The sequence below is a fragment of the Mugil cephalus genome, chromosome 18 (genome assembly GCF_022458985.1).
Source record: "Mugil cephalus isolate CIBA_MC_2020 chromosome 18, CIBA_Mcephalus_1.1, whole genome shotgun sequence".
In the NCBI taxonomy this organism is placed as follows: Eukaryota; Metazoa; Chordata; class Actinopteri; order Mugiliformes; family Mugilidae; genus Mugil; species Mugil cephalus.
Genome location: NC_061787.1, coordinates 11606671 through 11630024, shown reverse-complemented (window position 1 = coordinate 11630024; position 23354 = coordinate 11606671). Strand labels below are relative to the sequence as shown.

Here is a 23354-nt window from a genome sequence, read left to right as displayed (position 1 = left end):
CCATCCATCGCGCAACGGCTCTCTGGGCACCTGATGGAAAGATAGATTGATAGGCGGATAGAAAACACACACGAGGCGCGGCGTCGAAAACTTATGCCAGCGCTTAGTCAAGGTCAAACACTTGCTTCACTCTTAACGTCTCAAGCATGGAAGGATTATTGAATAGGGCGACAAGGCCCTTGGCCGGAGCTCCTACCACAAAGAGGCACAAAATGGCTACAAAGAGACGCAAAAGTACCACAAAAGGGCCCTGAGATGAGCACAAAGAGACACAATTACTACACAGTGGCAGCTTTACTACAAAGAGAGGCAGGAGGCGCAAATTACCACAAAGAGACATAATTGTTACAAAGCTGCACGTAACTGCTGCAAGTAGACACGGGATCACCACGGCAAGGAACGGCATTACTACAATGAGACACGTGATTACCGCAAAGAGACCAAATTGCTCCAACGAGACACAAACAGACTACAGAGAATTACTATAAAGAGGGGCAGCACAGAGATATGCAAACACATGTGGTTTCTAAAAAAGCAGAGTGAGAGACACACAGTGACTACGGTCTGTGGTGAGATGCAGCCTCGTCTCTTGCGTCTGTCAGTATCAAACATTTATCTACTCTCAAATTTGATGGGTTTTCTATTATTGTAATTGAGCTTCAATTGTAAATGTGGGCACAGAAGCACAGATTTGACACTTGCGATTCTATTATTGTACCAGTCAGCGCCTTTTTTCTTAAGACTGCAGACGAAGACATTTTTAGAAAAATAATACAGGTCAGTGGCCACATAATTTTTTTATGTAGTGACCACATGCAGCGTATTTTTTTTGTACGTTCAGTGGGTAAACATCCCGTTCCATAGCTGTCAGGAGAAGCTAAATACTGCATTTGAAGCCATTATAAGTGCTCTTGTGTACAGTCCTTTATCCTTTAGCCTGTGCATTGAAAATTGTCGGTTGTATTAATACTGCGTATTGTATAGAAGTTACTTTAACCAATCCCAGAAGGTACTACAAAAATCTCTTCAGTATAGTCTCTGCAGGGGTCTGATTTTTATCCTCAGTAACCACACACCGCTGAATGCTTATAGGCTAATTACGCTTTCAGCTCACAAGTGCGGAAAATGAGTGTAATTATAAAAGAACAAGTGTTTCATACATAAAGACATGTAATGGATATTTCCTGTCTGACACAAAATGTTTGGGATGCTCTTTTTTTTTTGCATGCGACGTAGAGTAAAGGCGTGATTCGAAGTCAAAACGACAGATGACACATCTGTAGATGATATCTATTACCACACAACGTGACATGGCCTGTGTTTACAAACAGCGTTCGTATGCAAAATCTACAATTTCTGTTCGTTCTGCCCCCCCAGCCCCCGGCTCCCAGCTCGCTGATTGACGTCTCGGAGCTTTTGATTTTTCGTATACCTCCGGCATCTCCCGAAGAAAGGCCCAAATTAAGGGTTATTATTGTTGCCAAGGCAACCCACTGGGTAATTTTCTGTAATTTTCCAGGAGGGAATTGCTATTGACAGTGGAGTCCATATCGAGATGCCGTATACTCCACACACAAAAAAAAAAATGAAACATTTCTTGGAGCCTATTTTTAACCCGGTACGTTCTGTTACTGCGACGGATGTAAGTGGTGTGTAATTTCTAATATAAATGTTGGCATCGGCTGAAAACATAACGGAGAATAAGTGTGCGCCTTTAATGTTCACCCTGCTTAGTCACCAGCGTATAGATTAAAAACCCTGCGCACAAAATGAACATTCTCCTCCACTGAGCTGCGGCGGAGAGATAAGCCCCTATAAAGATGGACAGATTTCCTTTCAGCGTCCCCTCTCTCACCGTGAAATCTTATAATCAAACCTGCTCCGTCCTCTGCCTGTTTTCCCAACGTGAGGAAAATCCCGCATATCCGAGATGTTCCAGATATCGACACATTGTATAAACGGGGCTGCGATGCTGACTCACGCTGAGTTGTTGTTCATTGTCTCCTTTTTCTCTTTTATTTATTTATTTATTTTTTTTTATGTCGCAGCTCTGCAATGGTGGCTCGGTGACAGATCTGGCCAAAGGCATGCTGAAGAGAGGGGACAGGATGGATGAAGCCATTATTGCCTACATCTTGCACGAGGCCCTCATGGTACGTCTCAATGCGCGAGGGGAGACAATACTGTAGAGTTCAGTGGGGCGGCCCACCCCACCCAACCCCCCACCCCCTCCTGAATGATTTGCTCCGGTGAAAAGACCTTAAATGGGGTAATTTTGCAGGCAGGTGCTTGTCACAAAAAGCTGTTAACCCATTTTTTTATTTATTTTTTTATTTTTTTCCCTCAGGGCCTGCAACACCTGCACATCAACAAAACCATCCACCGTGACGTCAAAGGCAATAACATCCTTCTGACAACGCAGGGAGGAGTCAAACTTGTGGACTTTGGTATGTAATGTGTCCCTTTTTTTTTTTTTTAAAAAAGAAGACACTCTTGAACGCCGTGTCTTTTTGGCATTATCCTTCTCTAATCAGTGAAAATCATGTTGTGGCTCTATTTAACACAAGAGGGTCAAATCCATTACCTTCAGCTGTCTGCCAAATAAATTGTGCTGCTAATTAGCTTCCTTGAGAGGCTGGAATACATTTACACAACGCTACGAGCTAGCAGGCGATGGTACTTTTCCCCAGCTATTGCCTAGCTACCCTGTCCCCGTTTTTGCTCATTTGCTTTCGGGTTTTCTTAACCAAATGAGGCACTCGGAGCCGCACGCCACAGTTCCTGGACTGAAGGACTTACGATGTGCAAAGTGATTCTTCAGAGATTTCCAGGAGGTGACTCACGCCTGGTTTCTTCAGGCACTGAAAAACCAGCTGCCTGTTTTCATTACAAGTAAAATCCCCACTCAGCTCGCACGTAGCTTTGCATTTAGTCTGCTAATTGTGGGCTTCTCTTAAAAGCCTTCCCCTAAACATGAAGCACAAAGTGCACATCACTTTTTTTTTATAAGGAGGTGGATGAGGGTGCATTAATGGAATCACTTAAAATATTTGAATGTGAAGTAGCTAATAAGGAGCATATCCATCTTTTGCCTGTGATTTCCATCTCGTTTCTCCTCACAGTGCTGTTATGGAAATTCTCACTACCTCTTTGTTGCACCAGGTTTGGATAAAAAACAGATTAGATTTTTTATTTTTTTTTCATAAAAACTATTACATAAGGCATTTGGATTCTGGTATTCTTGAATTTTTTGATCACCATTGTAATGTTTTAATTATATATACTAGAGAAAACTCAGAAATGGTTGAATTTTAAAGCATCTGAAAAGCCTGCGGTACGTAACGCTGCGTCCTCTTGCGGTTGTATAAATAAGCGCATGCAAAATCTGCTTATCCACAGCAGCCAAGAAAAGAGCAGAGAAGCGTATATTGTTTCTCATCTGTTGTGAAATAGTAAGTCATACTTCCTCACCCTCGATCATATATATTGTTCTGGGAGTCGTTGGCAATCGACCAATTCCGTCTTTTATTTTTGGTACTTTTTTGGTACTTTTTGTGCATTTCTTGATTAAACTGGTCAACACACATTAACATTATTACTCATTAAAGCAGTACAAGAAGTAAATTCATTTAGATAGACACAAATCTAATAACCACTGAAAACTGTCATCTAACGTGTATTACTAACCTCACTACTAATCCTCAATTAAACCAATGGTTCTAGTCAACTTCCATCCACATCCTTTCTAGAGGTACATAGTATGCCCTGTTAATTCAGCTGAGATATAGTACCATCTATATTTCCCACTACATTTGGTTGCTTTTGAATTATTTGCTGCTGCACGTATTCAGGTTATTTAAAATGCTACAGTTTGTCTGCAAAAAAACTCTGTTTACTTAAAACTTTTAGAGAACTGAAGACGTCACAAGTCTTCAAGAAACTACAAACAAGTTCCAACGTGAGACTGAAATGAGCTAATTACAGGTTTTAATGCCTTGAATGTGACCATACATACGAAAATAAGCTTCCAACTTACAGCACTGGATGCCGACATGATTGAAATTGTCCTTGATAGAAATTATACGTATGTTTCTCTTGATAAAGATGGCAATGAATTGTCTTGTAGTAAATACCAAAACACCACACTAAGAAATGACTGTTGGCAACTGTGCAAAACACATAAATTATTCCTGATGAAACACAAAAGAAAAGCTTCTCCTTCCAAGTGAAATGCAGTGTGCTGAACACAACTTCTGATCCTATAAAGGATAATTGTGCACAAACACATCATCCAAATCTGAATAATCGTATCCATTATGTAAGTAATGGTCAGAGACCCACTGGACATTGGTCTGATTGGTCAGTGATGTGGAGAAAAGGGACTCACCCACACACTTGTACTGCAGCTTTAACATTTTGAAATGGGGTTGAAGTGTGTGTATCATTAGATGTTTCCAATTTTGTGCCAAACTAAATAAGTACTAGAACTGGAAAAAGTATTGTTTCAATTAAAGGCATAAAAAAAAATATTACACAGACCATATGAGGCAATTTATTTGAAAAGATTAGAATCCAAGCATCCCTAACAACAGCCATTCTTTCTGCAGTATATCTTCTCTTGTTTATTTAGGAGCATCTTATCAAGTGCCTGCTGTTTCTCTGGCTAAACATGTAATGAAAATCCAAGATAGGAAGGCTCCACTATCTTTGGAAAGAATATATGACGTTAAATAAAAAAAATAAAAAACACTTACAGAGAGCAGGTTTCAGTTCACCGTCTTGTCAAGTGCTAAGCTCCTGAAATCCAGGTGGAAAATAGCTGCATTTGAAAATGTGACATTGTATTATCGACAAATCATTACCACATTAATTTTGTGGTGTAAGAATTACTGCAGTAAACAAATGACACCATCGATCACAGCAGACTGCCGAGGGAACTTATCTTCTCAGAACACCTATTTGCTGTTATCAGTGACTCATATTTTTATTTGCTGTTGAATGCATGCATGTAGAGCAGTCAGGGAACATAAAGAACGCATCTGATTCTTGTGATATTGATATTTTAGACATGCTAGCATCTTGGCTTCCTGTATTGCATATATATTGGTCTGTTGGTCAAAACACTAATTTGGTCTGAAATATTTCAACAACTGATTTGACTGGTTGTGATGTAATGTTACATCAGCTGTGTATAAGCGTACTCTGCAGGCAATAGTCGTTCCTTGTCTTTGTCAGGATGATTAGCTTTCCATTTAAAACGACAAGGGCTTCTGATAACCAGATTTCACCCATAAATGTCAAGACAATTTCTTTCCCTCAACTTTTAGATAAAAAAACAAACAAAAAAAAGAATTTATTATTCCACATGCATTGTTTGAACAAATTCAATGCTTTCTTCCTTTATTGATATTTTGAACAGAAATGTATGGTTCCCAGAGAATTTATCCTTTTATTAATATCGAAGAGATATTTAAAAAAAGTCAACTGGACTTGTTGAGTTTTAGTGAAGACTTTTCCCCACTCATCCAGGTAGATTCTTCAGTTCTAAGGGACTGGTGAGAAGTTTGAGGTTTAAATAGGAAACTCTGCAGGTATAAATGACAGGAAAAAGTCATAGGCTACAGAAACAAGTCAAGCAAGTTTTGGATGGGTTATACCTACAGAGTTTTCTATTAAAACCTCAAATGTTAGGATACACCATGACCTGGGTGACTGAGAACCTTCACAGACAGTTTGTTAATCCCAACTCTTGACTTTCACATCGGTCATTTTGAGAGTTTTGTATTGCTTACTTGATTTGTTGCCATAAATAATGCCATAATAAATAATGTCCTTATTTTATTTTGTGTTTCATATATTGCTATGATCAAGTCAAATAGTTTGTCTGGCCAAGTGTTGAAAAGCAAAACGACTCGCCCGCAGACCGCCTTGTTAAAGTGTCCAACTTTACAATGGGAATAAACATGTTTACAGCCTGGCAACAGTGTTAGCTTCTACAGCTAATTCCTCCAATTATGAGAATATTTTTATATGTCCAATTTAAGCACCGAGGCTTAGAGTTTTGAATAATTATGGCAATGTTTGCCATTAGTGATATATGGATGCTATCACAGGTTGCTAGCTGTTAGCTTATTATCTCAGCTAATGCCAAGATGGCGATGACCAAAGCCACCACATAGAGCTTCAAAACCACTGTTCATGGGTAAGCTCTGAAGGGAAACTTCTCATCAACTCAGCTTATTTGTCACTTCAGCAAATGTCTTCAAAATCACTCCTGGAAATGAGAATGTTAGCATTTTGATGTTAGCATTCAGCGCAAAATGCAGTGATGTAACAAAAATAATGTAATGGTAGCTGGTAGCTGTAGCTGTGGACTTATTTTAGTTAAATTCTGACATGAAGCGCATGAATTACCAGTCCACATTTGGAAACTTGCCTTCAAATGTTAAAATCTGAATTTCTCACCTTCCCGCGTCGCAAAGTAAATGCCAGGTCATTCTCCTGACACAAAGATGGCCGCAAACTCAAGATAAGGCTCCTGCATTATACTCTACCGATAAAGAGAATTTAGTACGATTCAGTCTGCTTCTATCTCCTCCACAAAAATGGCTGCCGGTTTTTTCAAGTCTTAGCTTTGCTGACAGTTGGAATTTGTATGTGACGTCATAACAAAAAAAAAAAAAAAAAGGTTTAAAATAAGCCTGTGTCGTGTGTGAAAACTTGCAGAGTGACGAAAACTGTGATAAAAACCGTTCAGCCTCCTCAGCGGCGCACGCAGGCACTGCGTCACGCTGCCGGGATTAATGTTTTTTTTTCCTGTGGAGGGGCGCATGCTACACTAAGCAGCCGAAGAGATAAAACCCCCGCAGTGACTCATCAGCAGCGGAGAAACAAAATAGCACGGGGATGGACCCAAAAAAAGAGCAGCGAACGAACGGGGAGAGCTGTTCGTTCATGGGTCTCTCATGAATATTCTAATTGACAGCGTTATCTCCGTGATGATTATTAAGTGTGGCCCACCAGGCTGCACTCTGGGCTAATGTAGTGGAAAGAGAGGGGCTGTGAGAGCTTTAGAAAAGGGGGCTCTTTGTGTTTCTGTTTTTTCACCAGCCCACATACATCACACACACATATATTTGTAATATTTGTAATGTTGATTATTGATATTTGAGGACGTGGGGTTTATTTTTGTGCGTACGCTCCCATGTAAATCTGTGTTTTTCTTAGCGGTGTGGGTTGATGTCACTGTTTAGCGGTTTTATGGTTTGATGACAACATGTGACTGCCGCCCGTGTGTGTCAGCCTTGTGCAGATATCCCCTCCTGCACATGAGTATAATCCCTTTTGATGTTTGCCACAGAAACGTTTTCCTTCACTCCGCTCATCCTTGCATTTTCTTCCACCCCCAGCTTTAGCCCCCGAACACTAACAGAGCAGCGCGCATAAGTGTTATGTGCTGATAGTAATTAAATGAACGTCTTTTTCAGAATGTGTAGCTGCTGACGCGGTGGGAAATGCATTCATGTTGTGTTAATGCTTTTGCTTTGTTTGTGTTCCTGTACGCATGATTTCTTTCAACATATGGATATTAAGCTTTATACTTCATTTTCTCACATTCATTTCCTATTCTTTTTTTTTTTATTCCTTCAGCACGTGTCACTGCTGAAACGCATTCTGCAGATTCACAGTTTGCAGAATTTCTGTGCCTCTGGTGAACACTGAAGTACAAAACAAAGGCTGCTCTGCAGCAGCATGTCGTGCATCAGTAGATTACCTTTTGTTTGTCGGCGGCCGCTTTTGTCTCGAGGCTTCGCTTTTGTCCTGGTTGTTGTGCTTGATGTGTCCACCGCTTCGGTCGAGTCGGCCCTGGGATGCGACTCTGTGTGGCGTAACCCTGATTTGTCTGGACTGGACAACTGACGACACGATTGTGGGTCAGCATGTTCCCTGTCACGGTTTACACAGCGCATTTGCACAAACATTTGCCCTCCTCTTTCACTCTGCAGTCCCATTTTCCGCTGACTTTATGTGTCCCTGACGTGACTGCTGTAACATTACTTGGTCCTTTCCAGCATGAGCTAATACGTCTTCCTCTGAGAGAAGGTGAAACGTCACCAGCGGCAAAAAGCCTGTTTACATCTGAACTGTATTCAAATGTTGTCCTTGGAATGCCTGACAAAATCACTTGTAGTCACATAAAAATTTGTAATTCAAAGCGATCTATCATTTGGAGGCAAAAACAAAACAAAAAAAAATCTGGAGGCTGTTGTTCCCGTGTGCATGTGCAATACGTTTTGTTTTTTCTGCTCGTCACTATAGTGACAGCTCTATCAGAGAGAGCTCGGATATCCCACTGTTTACTGTTCACTGTTTCCTTTTTCACAGATCATCACTTTTACCAGGCAGTCTGATCTTTGTGAGAGTAAAGACACGTCTGGGAAGTTACAGAGATAGTGTGAAACGTCTCCGCCCTGAGAGCGCCGAGACACTTAAATGTGTATTCTCCTCCCTGCAGGTGTTTCGGCCCAGCTGACAAATACCCGTCTGAGGAGGAACACCTCTGTGGGAACTCCCTTCTGGATGGCTCCGGAGGTACAGTAAAACTAGCCTATAAATGCTCCTGCAGCCTCTTTCCTTTCCACTACATTAGCCTGGAGCAGCTCCCAGTGGGCCACAGTTAATAATCATCACAGAGATAATACTGTCAAATACAATGTGCGTGGAAAAAATGGAATGGGCAGCCTCCATCATTCATCTACTATCTAATCATGGCCCGGAGCGCTGGGAGTACATATAGCCTCTATACAGAAGTCGTTACATTAAAAAGTGACCATTTTATAACCAGAGCATAGTCGTCTCAATTTGTCCCTTACTTTTTTTTTTTTTTCTCCACCTTATAGTCATGATTTCTTACTTCAGCTATGCAACTGGGAAGCCAGACTTTCCAAAAACCTAAACACAAACCGGTTGCTTGAAGAATTACACGGCTGAAAATATAGACACACTCAACTGCCAGTGGTGTGTTGCCAGTTCAGGAAGTTGTGCAGGTTTTGTAAGGTCCTTGTGGTGGTTACGAGTGATATAAAACATCAAAGTTTGTCCAGGGGTCTTGGAAAGTACAGCTGGACATGTGAAGTTTATCTAAAGCTTTTTGTGCCTCCAGAGGCAGCAGTGTGAAGTCTGAAAAACTGCCTAATCTTCTGAACTTGCTTAAAATTCAAAAAACAGTATGTCTGGTTCGTTTTAGCTGTAAATGATGAGTTCATTGCAGGGTCTTTTCATGTTTTGTCTTGTCATGAAAAGACCCTGCAATGAACTCATCATTTTTTGCTTATGTGTAGATTGCTCTACACATAAGCATTTGTTGATACTGTAGGAAAGTAGAGCTGGGAATAGGCTAAGAATTCAGTCTTGATTGCTTTCGGTGGCATCTGTAGTCTCTGGTGGTAACAGGAAATGATGGTTGTTTTCATATATAAAATTATTGGGCTTTTCCCATCCTTCTTTATGCTGCACACAGCATGAGCCTGTGAACAGCAGGGGGCAGTCAAGGGTTTGTTAGAGGCGTGCTGCTGGTCGTCTGCAGCTCTTCATCTAGCAGCTCACTGTAGCTGCTCTGTCGCAGCCTGAAATAGTTAAAAACCCATCAAAAATGACGGCAGTGACCTTTGTCATGTTTTGTAGATGTATTTTTGGTAGCTTGCTAAGTGCCAAGCCAGCTGACGAAACTTTTGACATTTGATGTGGCTTCTTCAGAACAAAAACATTTATTTATTTATTTATTTATTTATTTATTTAAAATCTGATGCTTTTGATATGAAGCTGCATCAGTAGGAAATGACTGTTTTTTATCATCATCAATCTTTGGTGTGGGATGATGAATCCTGCTGCCTTCATTTATAGAGATTACATCAGCAGTAACTCTATACAGAACTTTACTTTGATAAAAAATCAAAATGTGCATTACAAGTTCTGTAAAGTTCTTACATCTTGTGTCGCCTCGCTCAGTGACTTGACAGTGACATCGCTACTTCAAGTTGATTTAAAATGCATAAGAAACCCTAGAGTTAGACTTTCACCTTAACTTTATCTGACACCTTCACGGCTCAATGAAATGATTCCTTGTGAAGAAGTTTCAGCAACACCTTCTGTAGTTACATGCTCAGATTTAACCTGAACATTAGAACAAAGTGTTAAACACAGGCAGACACCTCTCATTTATATTTGATTAGGACGGAACCCACAACGACTTGAGAAAACCTCAGCAAATAGATACAATAACGTACTCACACAATTAACCTCAACACAAGGATGGGTTCACCTGTACCACTGCTACACTTTGGTTTATTATTCGATTCCTCTCAGTCTGGACACAGTCATGATAATGTAGTTTCTTGTCATATTAAAGTGGACATTTTACATGACGTTTGCATAGAGTGCAAATTCAGCTTTAGAATGGACAGTGAAGTCTGACTCAAGGATTTTAATCTCATTTGTATAAGATGTTAGCCAGCAACGAACTAACAAAGAGCGTAGCTTAGACGGACTCTCGGCCACGCTTTGTGAAGTCTTTGACGAAAAAGGTTTATGTACCATTCTCTTACTTTTTTGAGCTTTTTTTTTTCATAAACATTGATATTTAGTATAAGACACAGTGTTGAGTCTCTAAAGAAGAGGTGGATGTGTAACTTAAAGTTGTGGGGTAAGTTGCGTCAGATCTGCTCTGTTTTGTGTGTTTGACACGTTTGTGTGTCGTACTGTACATTGTGTTATCACACACTCGTCCTTCTTTTAGGAATCTTTTTAATATTTTAAAGTTAACATGTATGTTTCTGAAATAGAACAGTGAAAGTCTTGAGGTGTTTGATGACAGAAGTGCATGTACGTGTCCAGGATGACTCACCGACGAGGTGCTTGTCTCGTTTGTGTGCGAAGTTGGCGCCTGTTGAGGAAACAAATTATATTGAATTTCAGACATTTTACAGTAATGATAAACGTGAGTTTGAGTGTATATTATGTGTGTTTGTGTGTGTGTGTGTATACACATCCCTCCCACTCAGATGACTCATGTTGTTGATTGGGTACCATGTTGCCCTCGGGACAACGATGATAAGCTATATGTGTGTGTGTGTGTGTTCCTGTTTGCTATATTGCTAACAGCAAATGATGATGAGGTTGTAGTTTTAGTTCAGTTGTGTTACCAACCTACAATTAGGTTTCTTTCACATCGTACAACTTTATAATGACATTTTATTCTGCTACACATTTGTTTAGTGCATAGTCATCATCTCACATTACATCAATACTGAGTTCCTGTTAAGTAATGAGGTTTTATTTCATAACTTTAGTCCTCACACATAAGCTTAAGTTTATTTCATTTATACAGCAAAGAGCATTTGCGCCAAAGTGCTTCACATGTAAATTACAGGTCAACGTCACTGTGTCAACAAATGAAAATCTAAGGTGACCAGTTGAGAAAATAAAAACTGAAAGCCAAGGAGTAAAGATGGGTCTTAAGGTATTTCCACGATCTGAGGATTGGAGGTGGTGTTGTGGGTGAGAGGCACAGAGATATATGAAGGGGCGTGACCGTAGAAGAAGTGTATCCTAAAAATGAGCTTGGACCAGTGTAGTGATGCAATAATGGGAGTGATGTGGTTTCAAAGCTTCTTCTGAGCCAACAACCAGTCTGAATTGTCTGTTTGCAGGTAATAGCGTGTGAGCAACAGCTGGACTCAACATACGACGCCCGTTGTGACGTCTGGTCCCTGGGCATCACTGCCATAGAGCTGGGAGATGGAGACCCACCCCTCTCTGACCTCCACCCAATGAGAGCACTTTTCAAAATACCCAGGTAAGCCTGCCACCCTCGTATGACTTTAACCCCTAAACCTTTGATTTATGCTTTAATTTGCACTTTTCTGCTGTTTAGGGTGCATTTATTTATTCTGCCTTCACAACAAACATACTGATCTTAACGGCTGCACATAAAGCATAAAAGCTAAACCATTTTAACTGTGCATACATATATTTAAGTCAGAAATCTAGGAAGATCCCTTAAATATGGTGATTTTTCAATTACAGCAATTTAACTGAGAAATGAGGTATGGGTGCAATACGAATGCAGACGAATGAAAACATTAATCTATACATGCAAAAAGCACATTCTGGCATAACAAGTGTGCATCCTTCACCAGGTAAGGCTACAGCTTTACTTGCAATGTGGTCATAAACTGAAATATTAAATGTATTTTTGAAACCTTTAACATTTTTGACCATTAATCTTATAAACAAAATGATAATAAATATTAATGTTTCTTTAGATATTATATAGTTTTTTCAAGCGGGATCTGCAAAAAGCTCACTGAGCGCGGAGGTAAAACAAGAAAATATTTATTCACTGCACTGATGCAGAACATGGCACAGCGGTGGCCACGTTTTCATTACGTGGCTGAGGGAGTCGAACGTAAAGACAGGTTAATGCATAGTGCTCTCGCGCCGCAATCCAGAAAAGCCGTCTTCTTTCTCCCCCACACAGTGATTTGCTTCTCCATTTGGATTCGGGCTGCCACCGCACAAAGTACAGTCTTTTCATCTCAAATGGCTTTTTTTCTGCTTGCAGGCGCTTATCCATAAACCCCTCCCCTCCTGGCACTGATCCCATTCGACCTGTGTTGGGGGGGGGGGACGACTGAGAGCACAGCCACCCTTTTGTCAAGTGTTTGTATTGTGGGCTGAAGGTGAAAACTAATTGTTTGTCGTCTCCTGATGCCAACGTGAGAGCTGCACTTACCGTCACTGTCATCTTTAACGGCAGCACTTTGTCCGTCACTGCCCAGAAACGCTCGCACACAGCTCCGCCGTGGCTCTCCTGTGTGTTTGCTCCAGGGGTCGTGCACCACCGGAGACATCACACCGCCTTCTCAGAATCTATGTGACTGCTGCAGCCAGAGCTTCAGGGCCCCTGTTCACACTCCTCACTTCTCTGGGTTCATTCGTGTAGCAGTCTTGGAAAAAGCTGCACTACGGGCATCGGTTCCACCGCTCCCTGCAAAGAAACGTGTTACATACAACGCTTGAGTACATTTTTGTCCACTATAAATGTGTTCTCAGTGGGTTTTTTAACATATATTTATATCATGCAATGTCAAGAGAGTATATACCAGCACAATACAACATCATGTTGTTTACATACAGCAAATACTGCTTGACAGATTAAATAGTATAGCTCCAGCTCATCTTCAATTTCTATACTTTGTGGTCATAAATACACAACGCCAACTCAAAAACAAAGAAGAGCAAAAAATTCAAACACACACAAAAACAGGATGTGTCACCAAACTAAATTATACACATTAGTTTTAGGAATTAAAAGCAGATAGTGTCCAGGCCTAAAGTTTAGAGGCAAAACTAACTCCAAGCATCAGCAGCTGAGAGTAAACACATGAACAATGTCTATGCTGTCAATTCAGAAAAATAACATTATTTTGCATCATATGGTGCGGTTTTCACATTTTAATTTGGACAGGAAAATAACAAACAAAAAGAGACTTATTAGAGAGTTATTCAAGCAAGAAAAAGTAGTTTTTCAGTAGTTATCATTTAATTTGCTAGATCAACTCGATTTTGTGCCATTGTCTGGGATTTGGTCTGCAGCAAAGGTGCAGTAGTTACCAAAGTGTTAGTAGTTAGCTATTGGAGTAAGCTGCTATTTTGTGCCAATCTGTCTGAATTTGAATGTAAAGGTTGTTGAGGTGAGTCATTTAGTTTGTTAGGCTGGGTTTGATCACTGTTTGGGATGATGAAATGACCCAGTCAGAGTCTAGAATCGGTCAAATATTCAATAAAATAAAATAATAAAAGGACGACGCCATTGGGAATAGTCCAATAATTGTTAATACACATTATTATTATTATTATTATTATTATTATCATTATTATTATTATTATTATTATTATTATTATTATCACTAATAAAAATTAAATTAAAAAGTCAGAGAAATAAGAAACTCATGTTTTTTTGCAGGTAAACTCATGACAACAGGTACAGAGTTGACACCTATTTAGCCAAAACTACTTTAGCCTTTCCTATAATAAAAGTTGTATGTGACATAATGTTTAAAGCCTAATCAAAACCAGCATTGACTCTACAGAGGAATAAAAGGTCCATGTGGAAACTACCATAGATAAAAAGACCAATAATCTTCTTCAACACATCCAACATGTGAAACTAAACCCAAAAAAGATTAAAAGTGAAAGAGTCTAAATTAGTATACTCATGCACAGGTCAGATTTTCTCATATTTAAAAACAGAGACATACAGGAAAGGATGGCAATGATAGTACATATCTAGAACTCAAATCCCTGCTCAGAGCATCAGGACTCTGGAGCAGGTAAAAGATTAAAAGTCTAATTATGCTCGCATGTTAGGAGTTAAGCTCCCCCCCTCCCTTAGTTCACAATTTTATTATGTGTGCAAGAGAAGATTTGAATTAGCCTCCCTTGCTGTACAAACTGAATTTATAGCAGGATCATTTCTGTGAACAGGGGAGTAATTAAAATTCGTTTTCATGCTACGCGGGGGGGCTAAAAGCTCTGCATAGTGGTACAGTTTAAGCAGCGAGACTCTTCCAGAAGAGACCTGTTCGTCTCCCAGATAAGAAAAACTCTTTAATCGTCAAAGCGTTAACTGAACAAATAAGTGTCTGATGAATTCGCTGTCTGTATCGGCTGTGTCGCGTGATAAACAAGAGATGTATGTCCTCTCATTAGACCAATTTATAGCTGCCACAGTCGACGTGTGAAAGGCTCAGATACATTAGCGGCCAGCATTGACTTCTGTACCATGTGCCAGCAACCTGCTTGTAAAAAGGTCCTCAAAGCAAGAACGAGGAATTAGAGCAAATTATCTCTGTTGTTCCACGACTGTGTGAGGCCTTCATGTGCATCTGTCTGTGTGGGATTTTGAATTGTAAGCTTTAAATAAAGATCTCTCCCTGTATATATGAGATCCAATGTTGTAAAATCAGCTGTATCAATAGCACCTAGCTGCACAGGTGGAGCCTCATGCCACCACTGAAAAAAGCCTCTTTTCAATGAAGAACTGTTCCAGTGTTAAGATTTCCCTCCGTCGTTCCACTCTGAGCCCCGGCCTTTTGTTCTCCGTCCCGGCTGCGTAAATCCCATCTCATCTTATCTTTCCATTAATCTTTTCCATTTCTTCCTCCGACAGAAACCCTCCGCCTACTCTCCACCAGCCCGAGCTCTGGTCAGATGACTTTAATGACTTCATCTGCAAGTGAGTGCGGCGGCTACCAGCGCGCTCGGCGCTCCTCTGTGAATAATACATATTTACACTATAACCAGATGCTTTGAATGTGAATTTGAGATATTCACTGCGCTCGCCTTTATCCTTCCTCCTCTTCGCAGGTGTCTGATTAAGGACTTTGAGCTGAGACCTAATGTGCTAGACCTGCTCCAGCATGTGTTCATCAAGCAGATTGTTGGCAGAGAGAAAACCCTTCAGAAACAATTGATTGAACTCATTGATCTCAACCAACAAATAGGAGTGATTGAAAAAACAAGGTATTGCCCCGAAGACGTTTGCATGCGTGTTTCCGTTTCTGCGTTTGTGAGATTGTTTTTTGTCCGTTTCCCGAATCCTCACTCGCTGTAAAGCGTTTGATAGATTTTTGTTGTAAAACCCGTAAAAAAAAACGTAAAGTGTGGACCCCTCCTGTCAGCGGCTTTTATATGCTAGGCTGAAGCTTAGCTATTGCAGACAGTATAATCCAAATTACCCTCCTCGCCGGATGTTTTACAAGCCCTGCCACCCTCACACAAACAACAGCTCAATCCTGCGCCGGCTCCACTCGAGGTGCGAGCTGCACGAGTCCACAAAGTGTGTGTTGCCCATGCAGTGATAAAAATGTTAATCCTATTTCTGTCATTAAAGCCATCATGGAAAGACAGACAGAAGCACAGACAGTAATGACAGGTAATGAATGTCTACATGACCTTAATGCCACAGTAGGAGCTGTTTTAGTTCAGCCTGAGATTTGTTGTCGTAGTAATCGCACATGTATTGGCCATCAACTACATGGGCTGTACTTAGATTGCTTACATGCTGCCACCCTTTCATTGTTCTACTGTGCTTCTGTTGTGCATCTGCTTGTGTGTCGGACCTGTGCACCCCACGCTGTAGACTCTACACTGTAAAATGGCCTGCACCTCCCCAGAAAGGCACCGCAGCGCCTCAGATCGCAGCAACTGTAGTTGAGCTGAAAGGCGCTTCGTCGTTGCCGTCTCTCCGTAGCAGAACAAGCACAGAAATTTGTCCCTAATCCAGTGCTGTTTATTCCGATCTTCTGAAGTACACAGGGAAACTCAACAGAGCTGACTAGCTGTCCAGCTTTTAGAGACTAATTACAGAATGATGCCAAAACACCAACACAAACATATAAAGGCTCACGGCAATGGACAACGTAGATCCGTTGCAGAAGTGCTTTATTTTTACCCACAATTTTCCTCTCCTTTCTTTAAATAAATAGTAACATGAATGCAACATATTTTAGTAAAGGATAAATAAAGGCAGAAGACATCATCTTTCAGTCAGCACTTCACTCATTCAGCGATACGGGAGTTTCACACAGAGCACCACACTAGCTGAGACCCGTCAATCTAAGCCTCCTCTACACAGTAGGCCCCGCCCCTGTCGCTGCTGAGCCAATCACGAGGCTGCATATCACTCACTGACTCTGTCAGGTTTCCTGCAATTGGCCAATTCAGTCCACAGATGAAATCCCAGATGCATGCTGCAGTATTAGCAGAAGAGAAGCTAACAGTGCATGATATATTTAGGTATGTTTATGTTTACGGCAGTTGCATGGCCACCCCACTGTTGCACATGTTTGAAATACTTAATCTCTTGCAGTAAAACACTAGTTAATGATTATGAAAATTACCACCATCATCTAATAATTTGATATTTATGGATAATTCCAGATTTCTTTAGTGATGAATTAAGACGTTTGGATTTAGTAAATGGTAAATATGTTAGTTAAAGTAAAACTGACTACATACATACATACATACATACAGTTCTTGTGAGGCTTGTGCAGATTATCAGTGTATATCCAAGTTAAAACAAAGGAGACTGAACTTTAATCTGATGATTATTTCACCAGTTATTCAAGCAGCAGTGACTGATGGAGAGTTTATTTTTTTCTTAGAAACATCTGTGGGTGCTGCCGCCCACCTGAAACTTACATGACTACGTGTGACTCACCTGCATTTTAGAGGCTGTTGTTCAAATAAACCTGGGTGGTATTTTCTTCTCGCAATTAGCTGTTCCCCGATGAACCATTAACGTCGCGGCAGATTTAGAACTGAAAAGGTTTTAGCTTTGTCTGAGTTTATTTCCATCGTCTTCAAGTTTCCTTCACCTGCGACTGAGTCACAAACAGTGCAGAAAGGGAACGGACGGATGTTTCAATTTATTTCAATTTAGATGTTAATTTTAAAAGTAAACAGACTTTGTCTCAGGAAATGCCAGCCAACCATAGTAGTGCTCATAAGGTATTCAAAGTGAGAGTGTTGCTGTGCTGAGTAACAGACTGTGTTGTGCGTCCTTTGAAACCCAGGCATGAACGTATACACACTAAAAAAGGAAGCCACATGAAGACGCAAACGGACGCAGACGAGGTGGAAGACCTCGCCACTCTTGAAGTTCTCGACGAGGTAAAAAAAAGTCCAGACTTTGTTCAAGATCTATTCTGTAACTGTGAGATTACATGATTTCACTTTTTCAATGTGGGGGAATTAAAAGACTTCACATGATATTTTTGTGTTACATTTAATAAAAAATGTCTCAGCAAAAAGTCATTTGCGGTCAGAAGCTTCAGAGCAGCTACTAAATGGACCGAGTGGTGACTTCTGACATGAGCCATTGTGTTTGTGGAAGAAAAACATTGTGGTATTTGGCTTAGCTTAGCTTTTTAGTCACAGAATCATTCGATCTCATCAATCATGATCAATGAAAGCTGAATAATGACTTTAACGTGCATACTGTCATAAATAGTTCCCCACTGTATATGAAGTTAGTCACATTTATTTCCAAAACACTGCTAAGTAGAACATTTAGCGTCATTTTTCCAAATCTCTCATGTTCCAATGTGAAAAAAATCACACGCACATTTAGAGCAATTCATCAAATCTGAGCCCCTCGCTGACGTGCTGAATGATACAAATAGCCTCAGCTGGCAGCAGATATTTCCAGCCATCCTTCAAGCTGAGTAGCTCTGCTGCTACGAGGGAGGCATCTGTCCCGTTGTTGATGTACCTGTCTATGGCGGCGAGCCGACAGGAAAATTAATCACCGTGTTACAAAAATAATATACACCAACGCGCAGGTTTTGACTGGAGGCCTGGCCGTAAGCTTAAGTGTGGCGTCAAGTATCCTTTTGTTTGGTGAGTGTGTGGCCCGTGCTTTTCTTTTCCAGAACACAGTGTCAGAGCATCTCCAGAGTCGCTATGGAAGAGATCAGATTTACACATATGTGGGAGACATCCTCATCGCGGTCAATCCTTTCCATAAGATGGAGATATACACTCCTGAGGTCAGTGGAGATCGGCCTTTATGTATGTGTGCGCTTTTGTTTGCTCCTGTGCGCGTCCGCTGCTGCCCTTGGTCAGTAATGCACTGAATGCAGCGCGGCGTATCTCATTAGTGTCCCTGCAGTTCTCCAGTCTGCTGCATCTCATTTAGCCCCCCCCATCCTCGCACTCATTCACAGATCCTGCCTCTGTGTTTCTGCCTCTTCCACCCCTCACTGACTTCATTTCCTTCACAATTATCATGTTTTTGAATCGAGTTTGCAGCTATTTTTCATTCCTCTCTTCGCAGAATGTGAAAGTGTTGTTTTAAAAGATAAAAATCCATTTTGTTGTAACATAAATTAAGTTTTCTTCCAGTTAATATCTGCTGTGTGGTGTCCACGTCTTTAATGTGGTTTTGCCTTCTGTCAACTCCTTTTTCTTCGCAGCACACAAAGATGTATATAGGAGCTAAACGCACAGCTAACCTGCCGCACATCTTCGCTGTGGCTGATGTTGCCTACCAGTCAATGGTGTCATACAACACAGATCAGGTAATAGTGCCAAAAACACAACCGTATACAGAAACACACTTCAAGTAGAGAAGTGCTGCAAACAGCACCACATACAACAGTGTTTTCAGGGGTCTCTACAAAGTGTCATATCAACATCTACAGAAAACTACCATAACCAAATTACTATTTATTAACTCAGCATCAGAACTCTGGAGCTCAAATCTTATGAAAAATGTTCACTCATTTGTATGAACTGGTCTCTTTGATGGAGTTGAGAGAGAGAAGCTCCTTCCCATTCGTACGTACATGTTACATAATTTTCCAACTCCAGTTATGAAAAGTCAACCTTAGTAACTACGTGAGTCACCCTGGCTAATTTGCATGACATTTAAGTATTTGCAGTGATTGTCTTTGGTCTGTTTGCATGTGTCTCCTCAAATATGCAAAACATATGGATCTCCCATGGCTACCACATGAAATGAATGCATTGTTTGTACCATGGCAAATTTTTAGTAGTTCCTGTATTAACATACAATTAAACAAGACTCTGTGACTTCCTGTGCTCAGTGTATTGTGATCAGTGGGGAAAGTGGAGCCGGGAAGACGGAGAGTGCTCACCTGTTGGTGCAGCAGCTGACAGTTCTCGGGAAGGTGAGTCATAAAAGTTAATCAACATTTAATCAGCATGTCTTTTCTGCTAATTTTCTTTAATATTCTCACTTTGTTCTGAAGTTCTTTGCAGCAGGCATACAATAAAAAGTGTTAACTGTCAACCAAAGGCAGTCCAAACACATGGACTTGTGACTGAGATTATAAATCATGATAAATTATTGGCATGGAAACATTTCAGACTGACTGAGTGTCTAAAACGTTCCGTCCAGACAATTTAAGCATCATACGATGAGTTTGTTGATGCTCCAGCTGCTGTCAGTCAAGATTTGCACCTAAACTGACCAGAGAATTTCATTTCAGTTGACAATTGGCATTTCTGTCAGGGGATAATAAGAAAAGGCAAAAGTGTCATTTCATGGCAACTCCATTTCTTCCAGTTTATTGAGTTCTCCCTTGCTAAGCTGGAATAATGTTTTATTCAGGCTAATAATCGGACGCTGCAGGAGAAGATCCTGCTGGTCAACAGCCTGGTGGAGGCATTCGGAAACGCCTGCACCGCCATAAATGACAACTCGAGTCGCTTTGGCAAGTACCTGGAGATGAAGTTCACCTGCGGGGGAACGGTGGTCGGAGCACAGATATCCGAATATCTGCTGGAGAAATCCAGAGTCATTCACCAGGCGATGTAAATATAACTTCCTGTCTTTCTATTATTTTGCACCATTATGACCTTCGTTTGATATAGAAATGTCATAGAAGTTTAAATCTGGTTGTTTTTGTGAAGAACATTGAAGGTTATTTTTCTGCCGGCTGGACAGGAATCAGTGCTTAATGGACTGTCTGTCCCTCTGTTTCACCTCTGCTTCTCTATTTGAAACTAGTGACATTTGCCTCCACCTGCACTTCAGTCAGTCCGTCTTTGCCTCTTATCGTGTGTCTGGGGAGCGGACCAGGTCAAGTGGAGGGGCTAGCTTATTTCCTGTTTGATCAAAGATTGTAGTATTGCAAGCGTCCTTAGTGGAACTTCACAGTCAGACTCAAATATAACATTGGAAAACAGAGACACAGGTCAGGGAAGGTTTGATTTGGCTGTGGGTATTAATCTGTCTGACTGCTTTGAGTGAGGATAGCAAACAAGGTAAATCCACATCTTTTTGTGAACTATCCTTCAGTTTCCTCTGCGAGAGGTTTAGAGAGATTTTAGCTCATGGGGACAATTTTAGATAGAGAGAACATGTATAAAACTTCCTGGTATAACATTTTTTTCTGTTGAAAAGTCAAGAATATATACACACCAAGCTAATGGTTGTTTGCTGCTGTTGGGTGACAATTAGCATATGTTTTTGAGGTGGGTCCTGTACCACTGGCATTAGTTGGACCCTTGTCCCTGACTTTTCAGTTGATTCAGATGCTTTGTAGCTTTTCTTCGCTTCCAAACCTCTAAGATAATGACAGCTCTCCTAATATCCACACTTCATGCAAGTGCAGAACATATGTTCTAGATGGCTATTGACTATAGTGTTCGTGGTGTATTCAAGTACCACTTGACCCAGACACAGGCAATGTCAAATGGTGTCACAGGTAAATGGTTGTTGCCGTTAATTCTTTGATGTCAGTTTGGTGTCATTTATGTCAACAAAGGGTGCAGGTCATCCTCCACTGAGACCTCCATGTTGGGTTATATCTACAGAATAGATTTAAGCAGCCAACAGAAATGAGGAATATTCTGTTGCAATCTGCAACTTCACCACTAAATGTCTCAAAATCCAACATACTGGACCTTTAAGCTTTGACCTTTAAGTTTTATGCAAAATTCAAGAGCCATTAACTTCACTGTATAAAGCTGTAGTATCACTGCAAAAAGGTTTCAAGAAAGCAAAAGATCCTTGTATCAAAGAAATACACCTTATATTTTGTTCAGAGACAAGAACTTCTCATTTAATTGATAACTTTGTGCCTATTTTAAGAATTTTTGTCAAGCAAAAACAGCCTCACCCATTGGCAGATTTGTTTTTCTTAATACAAGATAATTTGATTGAATATAAGAATATTTTGCTTGCTGTTTTTACAGTGTTCTCATGCTAATAATCTGGTAAAAGAACAACTAGCACTGTTGTTTGTTAATGTATTTGGTCATAAATTATGACTTGAGCTTCTATAAAGTAGCACTGAACAAGAAAATTGATCTTTGAAGGTAAAATCATTGTAAAAGAACAAATGAGGTTTTCTGCATTTTGACTTAATACATGGTTTATTATTTTCTCAAATCAGCAAGTCTGCAAAAAAAATTCAAAATTTAAATTTCCAAACCACATCTATGTTTTTCCACAGTGGGGAGAGGAACTTCCACATCTTCTACTACATTTACGCTGGTCTGGCTGACAGGAAGAAACTAGCCCACTACAAGCTCTCTGACAGTAAAACACCTAAGTGGGTTTGACATTCCTTACCCTTCTTTCAAGCACCGTTATTTCCCTCTCACACTGCAGACTCTCTACATCCTGAGAACCCATTCCTGACCTTTGTGTTTCCTCTTCATTCTGCAGATATCTGTGCAACGAGCACATTAAATTAGGGCCTGACATAGTGAGCAACGCCTTCTACAAGGAGCAGTTTGATGCAGTGGAGCAGTGTTTCAAAGTCATTGGATTCACCCTGGAGGTACTGTATTAATTGCTAAACGAAAAAGACCTGCCCACGAGGTTTAACAGCATAACCTTGATCCCAGCATTCGTACGGACATGCTCTCCCACACTCACTGCACTGCGTCAATAATGTATAAAAGTCTACAAGTAACACGTATCAAACGTAGTGTCAAAGCAGTTCATCTGTCTTGTGATGAAGCGTAAAGCTACAGGCACATGTAGGCAGTCAGCTGTTGGCATTGCGAAGGCTAATGAAGCTCAAAGAGCTCATTGCTCTGGGGATCTGCCCGTCAATAGCACTTATCCGGTAATCACTTGGCAGTTCTGGAGGAACAGCTTCCTATTCTGCAGAGCGTCTTGTCTTGCATGAAATAACAGTGTTTGGTGGAAGAAGTTTTAATGATTTTGAAACATGGTTTTGTAACAGTAGCTGCCCACTGGGCGAATTCTGCCCTCCAAACTTGTCGAAAGTATATGTTACAGATTTTGCAATATTTTTTTGATTGCCTTTAGGTTTGACAATTTTACTGTGTCAGTAAGGTTCAGTGAATGGTATTCTTTTCTTTATCCGTTTAGCTTTGCCGTCAACTCTGAAGGTCAATTTGAGTGCGGCAAACCGCTGACGTGCACACATTTTGACCAGATAAGTCAAGTCAAAAGATCTTAGGACATGCCCGAAAGTTATTTTGTGTCTGCGTCTGTCACTTTTGCAGGAGCTGGGCTGCGTTTACAGCACTCTGGCTGCCATCCTCAACGCCGGTGATATCGAGTTCTGTCCCGTCGCCTCTGAGCATCAAACAGACAAGAGCAACATCTGCAACATGGCTGTCCTGGACAATGGTGAGACGAGAGAGGCATTATTCATCACCAACCTCATTCCCCCTCCTCTCTCTTTTGCTTTTCGTCATTAACTCTGCAGAAGGCTCCATGTGCTGCGGAGATAAATATAGAAAATGATTACTGTGAAGGAAATTGCTGCACATTACAG

General features: G+C 40.7%; 1 protein-coding gene across 2 annotated transcripts in view; it reads left to right on the top strand.

The window, feature by feature from the left end:
* The window catches only part of myo3a (myosin IIIA), a 51262-nt gene that overhangs the window by 9758 nt on the left and 18150 nt on the right, over nucleotides 1-23354 (top strand). For both annotated transcript variants that reach the window (XM_047612077.1, XM_047612078.1), the window contains exons 4-18: nucleotides 2049-2153; nucleotides 2348-2447; nucleotides 8516-8592; nucleotides 11709-11854; nucleotides 15233-15298; nucleotides 15430-15585; nucleotides 15956-15997; nucleotides 17643-17739; nucleotides 18501-18617; nucleotides 19044-19148; nucleotides 19677-19760; nucleotides 20204-20406; nucleotides 22053-22151; nucleotides 22268-22382; nucleotides 23080-23206. In XM_047612077.1, the coding sequence (XP_047468033.1) occupies nucleotides 2049-2153; nucleotides 2348-2447; nucleotides 8516-8592; nucleotides 11709-11854; nucleotides 15233-15298; nucleotides 15430-15585; nucleotides 15956-15997; nucleotides 17643-17739; nucleotides 18501-18617; nucleotides 19044-19148; nucleotides 19677-19760; nucleotides 20204-20406; nucleotides 22053-22151; nucleotides 22268-22382; nucleotides 23080-23206 (1639 nt within the window). The remainder of the gene's footprint in view (nucleotides 1-2048; nucleotides 2154-2347; nucleotides 2448-8515; nucleotides 8593-11708; nucleotides 11855-15232; nucleotides 15299-15429; nucleotides 15586-15955; nucleotides 15998-17642; nucleotides 17740-18500; nucleotides 18618-19043; nucleotides 19149-19676; nucleotides 19761-20203; nucleotides 20407-22052; nucleotides 22152-22267; nucleotides 22383-23079; nucleotides 23207-23354) is intronic.